Here is a 13,428-nt window from a genome sequence, read left to right on the forward strand (position 1 = left end):
AATGTAAACCAAGTTTGTTTTTCTATAGAAAAGTTAAAACAACCATATAATCGTAAAAATGGAGTGTTCATAACGGCCGGCCGCTGTGACCGAGCGGTTCTAGGCGCTTCAGGCCGGAACCACGTGGCTGCTACGGTCGCAGTTTCGAATCCTGCCTCGGGCATAGATGTCTGTGATGTCCTTAGGTTTGTTAGGTTTAAGCAGTTCTAAGTTCTAGGGGACTGATGACCTCAGATTTTAAGTCCCATAATGCTCAGAGCCATTTGAACACATTTTTGTTCATAACGTGTGCAAGATGCCGAGAAAGTAACTGCCTCTCCTGTTTTTGTGATGGATATAACACAGGAGTGTAAATCATCAATGTAAAATAGTAAAAAGGATCCTATCCTCGAACTCTTTCCGCTGCACCAACCACTGCCTGCGAGTTACGCTGACATCGGCGCCTCAAGCCTCGCCCGACCTGCACCAACAACGCTATTTCTTCTGAACGTTTGGTTATCTGGAGCTCCCACCTCTATCAGTTTTCTTTTTGGTCAAGCCTTGCATATACCGTAAATTTGTACGAAACTGGTGCTCACGAGTAGGCGCACTTCCCTTGTAAGTTCAGTTCATTTATTCGTGAAGAAGGTCTACATCTACATGGATACTCTGCAAATCACATTTAAGTGCCTGGCAGAGGGTTCATCGAACCACCATCACAATTCTCCATTATTCCAATCTCATATAGCGCGCAGGAAGAATGAACACGTATATCTTTCCGTACGAGCTCTTATTCCCCTTATTTTATCTTGGTGATCGTTCCTCGCTATGTAAGTCGGTGTCAACAATATACACTCCTGGAAATGGAAAAAAGAACACATTGACACCGGTGTGTCAGACCCACCATACTTGCTCCGGACACTGCGAGGCGGCTGTACAAGCAATGATCACACGCACGGCACAGCGGAGACACCAGGAACCGCGGTGTTGGCCGTCGAATGGCGCTAGCTGCGCAGCATTTGTGCACCGCCGCCGTCAGTGTCAGCCAGTTTGCCGTGGCATACGGAGCTCCATCGCAGTCTTTAACACTGGTAGCATGCCGCGACAGCGTGGACGTGAACCGTATGTGCAGTTGACGGACTTTGAGCGAGGGCGTATAGTGGGCGTGCGGGAGGCCGGGTGGACGTACCGCCGAATTGCTCAACACGTGGGGCGTGAGGTCTCCACCTACGCAGTGCCGTAGGGGACCCCACCGCCACTTCCCAGCAAATTAGGGACACTGTTGCTCCTGGGGTATCGGCGAGGACCATTCGCAACCGTCTCCATGAAGCTGGGCTACGGTCCCGCACACCGTTAGGCCGTCTTCCGCTCACGCCCCAACATCGTGCAGCCCGCCTCCAGTGGTGTCGCGACAGGCGTGAATGGAGGGACGAATGGAGACGTGTCGTCTTCAGCGATGAGAGTCGCTTCTGCCTAGGTGCCAATGATGGTCGTATGCGTGTTTGGCGCCGTGCAGGTGAGCGCCACAATCAGGACTGCATACGACCGAGGCACACAGGGCCAACACCCGGCATCATGGTGTGGGGAGCGATCTCCTACACTGGCCGTACACCACTGGTGATCGTCGAGGGGACACTGAATAGTGCACAGTACATCCAAAACGTCATCGAACCCATCGTTCTACCATTCCTAGACCGGCAAGGGAACTTGCTGTTCCAACAGGACAATGCACGTCCGCATGTATCCCGTGCCACCCAACGTGCTCTAGAAGGTGTAAGTCAACTACCCTGGCCGGCAAGATCTCCGGATCTGTCCCCCATTGAGCATGTTTGGGACTGGATGAAACGTCGTCTCACGCGGTCTGCACGTCCAGCACGAACGCTGGTCCAACTGAGGCGCCAGGTGAAAATGGCATGGCAAGCCGTTCCACAGGACTACATCCAGCATCTCTACGATCGTCTCCATGGGAGAATAGGAGCCTGCATTGCTGCGAAAGGTGGATGTACACTGTACTAGTGCCGACATTGTGCATGCTCTGTTGCCTGTGTCTATGTGCCTGTGGTTCTGTCAGTGTGATCATCTGATGTATCTGACCCCAGGAATGTGTCAATAAATTTTCCCCTTCCTGGGACAATGAATTCACGGTGTTCTTATTTCAATTTCCAGGAGTGTATTTTCGCATTCGGAGTAGAAAGTTTTGATTGGAATTTCGTGAGAAGATTCCGTCGCAACGAAAAATGCCTATCTTTTAATGATGTCCATCCCAAATCTTGTATCGTTTCTGTGACACTCCCTCCCATATTTCGCGCTAATACAAAACGTGCTGCCGTTCTTTGAACTTTTTCGATGTACTCCGTCAGTCCTATCTGGTAAGGATCCCACACCGCGCAACAGTATTCTAAAAGAGGACGGACAAGCGTGGTGTAGGCAGTCTCCTTAATAGGTCTGCTACATTTTCTAAGGTCGCTTGTAAACACTTAGTTCCGCCGCCAATTCTCGAGGATTTATTTATTGTTCATCGACCTACCTGCGACTAATGATCATGTGCTGCAGCACACTGTAAATATAAACTGAAACGTACAAAGATATGTTGTGAAGTGCTCCGTACGTGATAACGAGATACCTTAAGTCGAGTGCTGAAATTAGTCCGCCACGCTAGGATAGAGAAGTGACGCAGCTGTCTGTTTTCGACTGCGCATGTTCTGCTGTGGCGATACCTGCCAGCACTAGATGGTACATCGCTCTCAGCACCAGGTCAGTATTTTTCTTTTCTGCACCAAAAAAAATGTCGTGTGACTAGGACCTCCCGTCGGGTAGACCGTTCGCCGGGTGCAAGTCTTTCGATGTGACGCTACTTCGGCGACTTGCGCGTCGATGGGGATGAAATGATGATGATGATGATGACGATGACGACAACACAACACCCAGTCCCTGAGCGGAGAAAATCTCCGACCTAGCCGGGAATCGAGCCCGGGCCCTTAGGATTGACTTCCAGCACTGCGTGTAAAGTATCGTGCCAATATGCAGTATGAGCAACAGCTGTAACAACGGTGCAATGGCTAATTGGTGTAGCGTATATACTGGCAATTTGTCAGCTCAGGCTCGAATCTCGCTGCTACCAACACGTTTTTATCCATATTATTTTGTTCTTCTCGAAGTTAAACTATTAACCCTTTGACCGCTGCTGTATGGGAACTATAACCGGCATGCGGGCCCCCCTAGTTTCGGATCGAAAACTATCGGCTGCAGTCGGGAGATGGCGTGGCGTGGCGATTTCTACATGTTGCCAACTGTGCCGCGTAAACTGCATTTGTCGTCTGTTTTGATGCCTGCTATATGTCGGTCGCGTAGCTGTGCTGTTGCTTTCAGTGTGTAGTAGCTGTGTCTTCACTGTTTCGAAAATAAGTGATGTTCCGGTTGCTGGCCCATCGCGGGAGTTACCGTCGACTCCAGTTCGGAAAAAAAATCCGGTTATAAGGAGCGCTTGTGGTAAAATGATGATGAATGTAGTGAAGTGCTGCAATGGTTACACCCGATTTGGTAGTCTTCCCTCAGAGCTGCGGCGTACGCTGAGATGCATAGTATTGCGATAGTTAGAGAATTTGCCAGGAATATCCCAGACGAATCCCCTGGAACCCCTGGCTTAAAGAGGTTAGTTTCAATTATAATCCTATTAGAGAATATTTCTAAATAGCTCCACATTTGGTTGTTCAAATGGTTCAAACGGCTCTGAGCACTATGGGACTTAACTGCTGAGGTCATCAGTCCCCTAGAACTTAGAACTTCCTAAACCTGACTAACCTAAGGACATCACACACATCCACGCCCGAGGCAGGATTCGAGCCTGCGACCGTAGCCGTCGCGCGGTTCCAGACTGAAGCGCCTAGAACCGCTCGGCCACATCGGCCGGCCCACATTTCGTTGTAATTAATTGAAAATGTGTACTCTTTTATTGATGGACCCAGTAGAAAGACAGATTCTTATAGTAATGACTAATCGTACACTTTAACGCGTTTCTGAAAATATTTCAGTTCGTAAAAAAAGCGGTTTATCCTCTTCAACTTAGGGAGAAAAAAACGAGCAAATTAAAGCAATTGTTGAGAACTTCAACAAACGAGTCATCCGGAAGAATTTTACTCTGTGCAAAAGGTTCTGCTTACTGTGCGAAAACTTACGCCAGTTCTTGAACAGAAGATTGGTTGGAGATGGAATACTCTCAGAAAAGTGTTGAAGTCCATTGGTTTAGTGTCTTTTCAACAAGAGGACTTTATTATTGGAACGTGGCGACATTAGGCATTGGCCATCCCGTTTCCTCGTCGAGTTGAAAAACATCAAGGAGGCTGGCACAGAAATTTTTTATTTGGACGGATCCTGGATGGACAGTAACCTAACGTGCGGCAAATGCTGGCAAAAAAAAAGAAAATGTTGTGGGTGTTACTGCGTGGGGAAGCGTCTCCAAAAGATTAATAGTTGGAAGTGTGGGTTCTACAAACGGATTCGTTAGGCAGGCAGAGCTAAAGTTCTGGGCCAGATCCACCTAGGGTGATTACCACTGGCAGATGAATTCTGTTAATTTCGAAAAATGGTTCCAAGAAATTGTAATCCCAAATCTTCCTCCACACTCCGTAATAAACATGGACACTGCACCTTGTGACAGCAGACAACCGAACAAGCCGCTCAGCAAATACAATAGGAAAGTATCCATGATACAGTTGCTGCAGAATACAAAAATCCAATGTGATGAGAGTATGCCAAAGGAGGCTCTGTACTCCCGGCTTTGGGAGAATAAGGGCGGCAGCGAAGTCGTATGCAGTTGACATACTGGCAACAAGAAAGGGCCACAAATTAATTCGCTTGCCGCCATACAATTGCAGTTTGAATGCCGTTGAGCTAGCGTGGGCAACAATAAAAAGGCTATTTCGGGAGCGCAACATTACAGGTGACATGTCATCTGAAAATCTCTTGACTCCAGCAAGCGCTTGTTTTCGGGTTGTTACTGAGGAAGACTGGAAAGGTTACTGCAAAACGGTACAACAGCTTGAGCAGCAGTACTGGAGGCATGACGGTGTGATGGAAATAGCCATTGACAACCTCATTGTCGACGTCGGCTCTTAAGATACACGTGACGAGTCAGAGAAAGCTATTACAACGTGAAACTGTTAGCGCATCAGAATTATCAGGAGCTTCAGCAAAATTGGCCTGTTTCATTCTTGTTTTATTATACATTTGTGTTGAACGTTATTATAGCTTTGCTGAATTTTGTGGTATCCAGTAAATTTAAAAAATAAACAGGAAGTTATCTTCCATTCCTAGTGTCATAAATTGTTCTTTTACGTACTTCTAATTCCGCATTTATTTTGATACGGTAACTTGTAACGACTTAATGTCTTTATTTAATATGTCAGTACAAACAATGATCTCAATTTCGATAGTACGAAGTATTTAACTGACGATTAACTCTGTCCTACACATAGCTGCCTTTGTGGAAGTTTAAGAAACACGTTTGTGTTGCCTGCACTGCGCGCTTGCCCAGACGTGCCCTCTATATTCCGTGTTGAGATCGGCTTTGTCGTCATTGTGCTGCTTGCTTTATGCTGCTATACGCCTTTCATCATAAGAATGAACGTGATGTAAACAAACACAAACGCGATTCAGCGGAACAGGATGCGTAAACACGCCAACAGCATTTAAGTACTTTTTTTTTTTAAGCGCAAATTAGGAGGAATTTTCGAGCAGCGATATGTGTATCTGATCTGTAGCCTACTGGTTAAGCGCATGGGGTGGCAATTTGTCCAGTCGGGTTCGATTCCCACTGCTGCCACCATTTCCTTTTTTCATTTTATTTTATTCGTGGCGACATTTAACGATTAATTACAAAACTTAAATATATTTAAACAGTTTTCCTTGTGATTATTACCATTGTAAGTCAAAATGCTATAGGCCACCACATTTTTATGCACAGCTACTGCCCAGGACACTTAACGAAGTTGCGATTTTGAAAGAAGTAGGAAAGATTCAAAACAGGACTGCGTGATGCATCGTGGCTTCGCTTAGTGAGCACAACAGCGATGCAGAAATTACTGTTGGAAACGATACGGGAAAGGGACGGAATGAACTAATCACTCAGTTGTGGAGTATGTATCGTTTTGAGGCCTCCAGAGACAATAAAACTATGTGGCCGTGTCATTTCTCTTCCAGGCGTTCTACTCTAATCGCCTCAACCGGTTTCCGCTTCCTGAAGGAAGGGGTTTTTTGTTTGGTTAAAGAGGCTAGACTCGGCTTTCTCTAACCCTCATATAGACCCGTCAGGAGGCAGCACAGTACAGAATCGCTGTAAACAGGAGCAGGAAGTTGCCATTGAGAGTCCCTACACTCTTCTCCAGATTTCGGATTGTCTCGAAAGTCAACGTGTTAAATAATTTGGTGGCGCAGTCTGTAGCTTGGTCTTGGCAATAGATGCACACACTGGCCACCGCACCACGTCTTCGCGCCTGCTGACAGCCAGGCCCAGGACCTGGCGATAGACGCTCACATCGGCAAACTCGCAACCTCGTCGCGGCTGCTACCGCTCCACCTGCTTGTGCCTTCTCCTGAGCTGGCCCACGTCCTGGCAGTAGTCACTGACATTGGCCCCCTTTCCACAACCCCAACTCAGCTGCCACCCAGGCCCAGACACGCACGGCGCCCCTCGCGTGGTGAATGGACTCCTGTGCCCTCTGGGGCGGAGATGGCCATATCGTTGTGTGTTTCTGAAGTTGAGAGTAGTAGTTGATCCTTTGTGATGAACTAGGTTACTTGCTGCAACACACAAGATAGAGAGAATGCGAAGTGCGTTGTGAAATGCTGCTTCGGCATTTTTGTATTCTCCTCTGCTAGTGTTGCGAATTAGTGGGCATGGACTTGTACCGTAAACACACACCTCAGAGCGTAGCGCAGAGGCAGTAGCTAGCTGGAGGTGGCGCCGGACAAAAGCGCCTGGATTGGCTAGCGTTAATTCATACCAGTAAATTTCTTTTGTTGTCGTGCAGATTTGAGTGTCGTGGTTTTCAGTGCCGTTTGCTATTTTGACTTTGAACTGTGTTCCTCTTTTGTTGTTACGGTGGTTTATTTATTTATTCGTGTCAAAAGCTTTGATGCAGAATAGATAAAAAGAGAAAAAAAGAGACTAAATATATAAATTTATTACATACATACAAAGGAGCTAGAGATACAATGTGAGGCAATTACAGACGTATGATAATAGTTTATTATTGCACCCGTGGTCTAGGGATAGCGTCTTTGATTCATAATCAAAACGTCTTCGGCCCCGGGTTCGAATCCCGTCACTTAAACTTTGATTAATAACCAGCATTGGCGGCTGAAGACTTCTGGCATAAAAATTCTGCCAACGGCCTTGTCGAAGAGGGCGGAGGAGCGGACAGGCGTTCAGGGTACTCTCTTGTCCTAGGGGTGGGAAACTGCCTCTAAAGGCGGAAGAATCAGCAATGATCAACGGCATGAGGATGCAGAAGGCAATGGAAACCACTGCATTAAATACACGTAACGTGAATCCACAGGACATGTGGCCTGTAATTGAAAAAGTGTCATGATGACTCTCCACTGGCAAAAGATTCTGGAATAGTCCCCCATTCGGATCTCCGGGAAGAGACTGCCAAGGGAGAGGTTACCATCAGAAAAAGACTGAATAATCAGTGGAAGGATAACGTTCTACGAGTCGGGGCGTGGAATGTCAGAAGCTTGAACACGGTCGGGAAACTAGAAAATCTGAAAAGGGAAATGAAAAGGCTCAGTCTAGATATAGTAGGGGTCAGTGAAGTGAAGTGGAAAGAAGACAAGGATTACTGGTCAGATTAATATACGGTAACATCAACAGCAGCACAAAATGGTATTACGGGAGTAGGATTAGTTATGATTAGGAAGGTAGAGCAGAGTGTGTGTTACTGTGAACAGTTCAGTGACAGGATTGCTCTTGTCAGAATCGATAGCAAACCAACACCGACAAGGTTAGTTCAGGTATACATAACGACGTCGCAAGCCGAAGATGAAGAGATAGAGAAAGTGTATGAGGATATTGAAAAGGTAATACAGTATTTAAAGGGGGATGAAAATCTAATAGTCATGGGGGACTGGAATGCAGTTGTAGGGGAAGGAGTAGAAGAAAGGGTTACAAGAGACTATGGGCTTGGGACGAGGAATGAGAGAGGATTAAGACTAATTGAGTTCTGTAACATGTTTCAGCTAGTAATTGCGAATACCCTGTTCAAGAATCACAAGAGGAGGAGGTATACTTGGAAAAGGCCGGGTGATACGGGAAGATTTCAGTTAGATTGCATCATGGTCAGACAGAGATTCCGAAATCAGACACTCGATTGTAAGGTGTACCCAGGAGCAGATATAGATTCAGATCACAATATAGTAGTGATGAAGAGTAGGCTGAAGTTTAAGACATTAGTCAGGAAGAATCAGTTCGCAAAGAAATGAGGTACGGAAGTACTAATGAATGACACGATACGTTCAAGTTCTCTAAGGCTATAGATACAGCAATAAGGTATAGCTCAGTAGGCAGTACAGTTGAAAAGGAATGGACAACTCTAAAAAGGGCCATCAGAGAAGTTGGGTTGGAAAACATAGGTACAAAGAAGGTGACTGCGAAGAAACCATGGGTACCGGAAGAAATACTTCAGTTGATCGATGAAAGTACAAAAGTGTTCCGGGAAACTCAGGAATAGAGAAATAAAAGTCGCGGAGGAATGAAATAAATAAGTGCAAGAAAGCTAAGACGAAATGGCTGCAGGAAAATGTGAAGACAATGAAAAAGAAATGATTGTCAGAAGGACAGACTCAGCATACGGGAAAGTCAGAACAACCGTCGTTGACATTAAAAGCAAGGGTAATGACATTAAGAGTGCAACGGGTATTCCACTGTTAAATTGAGAGGAGAGGGCGGTTAGGTGAAAAGAATACATTGAAAGCATCTGTGGGGGGGGGGGGGGGGAGATTTGTCTGATGTGTGATAGAAGAAGAAACAGGAGTCGATTTAGAAGAGATAGGGGATCCAGTATTAAAATCGGAATTTAAAAGAGCTTTGGAGGACTTACGGTCAAATAAGGCAGAAGGGATAGATAACATTCCATCAGAATTTCTAAAATCATTGGGGGAAGTGGCAACAAAACGACTATTCACGTTGGTGTGTAGAATATATGAGTCTGGCGATGTACCATCTGACTTTCAGAAAAGCATCATCCACACAATTCCGATGACGGCAAGAGCTGACAAGTGCGAGAATTATTGCACAGTCAGCTTAACATCTCATGCAACCAAATTGCTTACAAGAATAATACACAGAAGAATGGAAAAGAAAATTGAGGATGCGCTAGATGACTATCAGTTTGGCTTTAGGAAAGGCAAAGGCACGAGAGATGCAATTCTGACGTTGCGGTTAACAATGGAAGCAAGACTCAAGAAAAATCAAGACACGTTCATAGGGTTTGTCGACCTGGAAAAAGCGTTCGACAATGTAAAATGGTGGAAGATGTTCGAAATTCTGAAAAAAGTAGACGACCAAGAACGAAGTGCTCGTATTAATAAGGGTGTAAGACAGAGACGTAGCCTTTCGCCCCTACTGTTCAATCTGTACATCGAGGAAGCAATGCTGGAAATAAAAGAAAGGTTCAGGAGTGGAATTAAAATTCAAGGTGAAAGGATATCAATGAAACGATTCGATGATGACATTGCTGTAGTGAGTGAAGGGGGAGAAGAATTAGAAGATGTGTTGAACGGAATGAACTGTCTAATGAGTACAGAGTATGGATTGAGAATAAATCGAAGAAAATCGAAGGTAATGAGAAGAAGTAGAAATGAGAACAGCGAGAAACTTAACACCAGGATCGATGGCCACGAAGTACATGAAGTTAATGAATTCTGCTACCTAGGCAGTAAAATAACCAACGACGGACGGAGCAAGGAGGATATCAAAAGCGGACTAGCACTGGCAAAAAGGGCATTCCTGGCCAAGAGAAGTCTACTAATATCTAATATCGACCTTAATTTGAGAAAGAAATTTCTGAGAATGTACGTCTGGAGTACAGCATTGTTTGGTAGTGAAACATGACTGTGGGAAAACCGGAGCAGAGGAAAAAAGAAGCGTTTAAAATGTGGTCCTACAGACGAATGTTGAAAGTTAGGTGGACTGATATGGTAAGGAATGAGGAGTTTCTGCGCAGAATAGGAGAGGAAAGGAACATATGGAAAACACTGATAAAGAGAAGGGACAGGATGATAAGACATCTGTTGAGACATGAGGGAATGACTTTCACGGTACTAGAGGGCGCTGTAGAGGGCAAAAACTGTAAAGGAAGACAGAGATTGGAATACATCCAGCAAATTATTGCGGATGTAGGTTGCAACTTCTACTCTGAGATGAAGAGGTTAGCACAGGAGAGGAATTCGTGACGGGCTCCATAAAAAAAGTTTACATTTAGTGCTAGATACCTGTTTGTATGTAATCAGCCCGAAAATTGGCAACCTCGACAGCATTCTCCCTGGCCCGCACTAGGTCCTCCAGCATGCAGGAAACATGGGGACTGAGGACAATAGTGCAGGTACTTGGTGCTCTTTTTGCGTCATATTCACATAAAGTTCATGGGTCGCGAAGATTATTCCATTTGGCCATATTATCCTTCGTTTTACCAGCCCAACTTCTTAGTCTGTAAAGGGACTTCCACGTTTTCCATTGCAGATTTTCGCCTGGGGATAGGGCCTCCGAAGGTAGGACCCATGAAGCCAAATCTGCATTTCTGGTTGTCCGCAAGTTTTATCGTGCCAGTGACGGTGATGTTTTATCGCAGCGTTTAGTTCGACTTTGCAGGTATTCGCGGCAGATTTGCGTCTTACATCTGGTGGTGTTATCCCCGCCAGGATGTAGAGTTTGTAGATACACGTTGCCAAGACCGTTCCTGGGTGTTTCGCCGCCATAGGCTTGAACTGAAAAATGACGCCCCCTCTTTTTTTATTAGCAACGGTCTCCCCCCATGAGCCAGCCGGAGTGGCCGAGCGGTTCTAGGCGCTACAGTCTGGAACCGCGCGACCGCTACGGTCGCAGGTTCGAATCCTGCCACGGGCATGAATGTGTGTGACATCCTTAGGTTAGTTAGGTTTAAGTAGTTCTAAGTTCTAGGGGACTGATGACCAAAGTAGTTAAGTCCCATAGTGCGCAGAGTCATTTCTCCCCAATGGCCTGCCCGCCCCCCTGCCACCACCACCAATATACAACGGCACTACAATGCAAATCTCCTGTTATACTTTTAATGATTAATCTAAGATGACTAAACGTCCTCATTTTCTCAATTCAACTGACGCATAACAAATGATGTGCAGAGACAAAAACAAAAAGGCGGACCGAGGGAGGTATGGTATCAAGTTGCTATATGATTGCAAGCCAACGCACGAGCCCCATCCCAGCGCTTGACATAGATGAATCGAGCCCGTGTTTGTTTCCTTTTTGTACTCAGTAGCGGCTGCTTTAATTTTGAGGTAGGTAGAGGCAACGTGTTTACTTTTATCAAAGTAAGTAGAGACTTGAGTTAGTATGCTTTTGAAAACAATTCGGTGTTTTAATTTTTCCTCTTTTTCATTTTTTCTCCTATTTGCACCCTTTGCCGCCCAAAAATTTCGCCACCGTAGGTGACCGCCTGGTGTTGCCTAATGGTAGAAACGGCCCTGCGCGTTGCCCTCAAGGGTCCTGATGTTATTCTACGTCTGTCATTGAGGACAACGTCCACATGAACAGAACTGTACCAAACGAGGCAGGCGTATTCAGCAGCAGAGTAACATAATGCAAGTGCCGATGTTCTGAGGACTGTCGGGTACTGCCCATCCACTGCTCGTGAGCTTTCTGGCGATGTTATTTCGGGCGGATACTTTTATTTTGTGCTTAGGCAGTGGTGATGTGATGATCAATGGCAACCGCTAGTATCCAGTTGAAGATAGCGTGCTCAGCTGTTGGCAGCGTAGCTCTCCAGTCCAACATCCATCTCTTGAAGTGCGTGCAGAGCAGTTTGCAGCGTCTGCATGTGTGCGCAGGCTCGCCGGACGAGGAGGAGTGCGCCGTGGTGGTGCTGAGCTTCCCGCGCTACTGCCGCTACCGCGGCATCCTGAAGCGGCTGGAGGGCGTGGCCAGCCAGTGGCTGCACAACGCGCTCGTCGTCGCGCTGGGCGGCTTCGCCGTGCCGCGCCGCAACACGCGCGTCCTCTTCTGCAAGGACACCTTCGACTACCCGGACCTCGAGGGCCACGAGCTGCTCTGCAACCATCTGGGTAAGTGCGCCAGCCCACCCTCCGTAGAAGTGGTCGTCTACCGCAACGCGACTTTGTACACGCCTCTGTGACCACACCTCGTCTCTGTAGACGACTGCCGTTTTCATTACTGAATTCACAATTCACTGGTGTAGCTTTGACACCGCCAGAAGTCGTTTGCACTTGCCAGTTTGAAAACGGTAACCATCGCTGCCGGCTAGCTGTCAGGGCTCGTCTTTCCCCTTCCAGAGTGTAGTGAAGGACCAGAAATACCTTTACGTGGCCCACTGATAGATGACAAACTGCCATACAGTAAATACAGCGGAAACCACTGAGAAGACTGGAATGTTGTAGTAGCGTGAACAGACTAACATTATTAGCATTGGTCGATTCAGAGAAAGTTTCTGATAATGTTTACTGTGTTGCAGTCCTTTGAAATTCTGGGGGTAGCAGTAACAAAATACAGAGAGACAAAAATTATTTACAAGGGTCGTTCAGAAAGTCAAGAACGTTTTGGCATCTATATAAATAAAAATCAGTTGCCACATCTATGAAAGATCAACAACTGAGAACGGCCTGACCGATTTGATTAATTTTGTTATGTTTGTTATTGTCAGGACAAGGTTTGTATGAGAGAGAGTTTTTGGAAAAGCCATCAGAAAAGTCTGAAATCAAAATCAGTTGTGGAAGGCCATCATCTGAGTTTGGCTCGACCAACTTTAGTGTGTGTGTGTGTGTGTGTGTGTCAAGGAGAAACGTTGTTACCGAAAATCTCAAAAACTTCTTGACCGATCTACTACAAATTTTTACACAACACACTAACAAACATAGGCAGTTAGGCTATATACTTTTGTAATATACAAAATGTATAGAAACATATTTAATATATAGAGGGTCAAGCATTGTCGCCACTAATCTTGAAAAGCTGTTTACCAATTTATTCCCAGTTTTTACACAATACCAGTACTCAAATGAACTTTTGGGTAAACATATGCTATACATTGCCCAGAAGATCTTGACACATTTACTTCAGATTTTTACACAATCTTCTACTAAACAAATAGACAGAAATTGACCTAGAGAGGGGAGAGGAAGAGATGGAGAGAGAGAGAGAGAGAGAGAGAGAGAGAGAGAGAGAGAGAGAGAGAGAGAGAG

General features: G+C 45.8%; 1 protein-coding gene across 1 annotated transcript in view; it reads left to right on the top strand.

The window, feature by feature from the left end:
• The window catches only part of LOC124619968 (AT-rich interactive domain-containing protein 5B-like), a 63,274-nt gene that overhangs the window by 32,951 nt on the left and 16,895 nt on the right, over nucleotides 1–13,428 (top strand). Inside the window, exon 3 of the mRNA XM_047146630.1 lies at nucleotides 12,061–12,294. Within this exon, the coding sequence (XP_047002586.1) occupies nucleotides 12,061–12,294 (234 nt within the window). The remainder of the gene's footprint in view (nucleotides 1–12,060; nucleotides 12,295–13,428) is intronic.

This window comes from Schistocerca americana, chromosome 6 (genome assembly GCF_021461395.2).
Source record: "Schistocerca americana isolate TAMUIC-IGC-003095 chromosome 6, iqSchAmer2.1, whole genome shotgun sequence".
Classification (NCBI taxonomy): domain Eukaryota; kingdom Metazoa; phylum Arthropoda; class Insecta; order Orthoptera; family Acrididae; genus Schistocerca; species Schistocerca americana.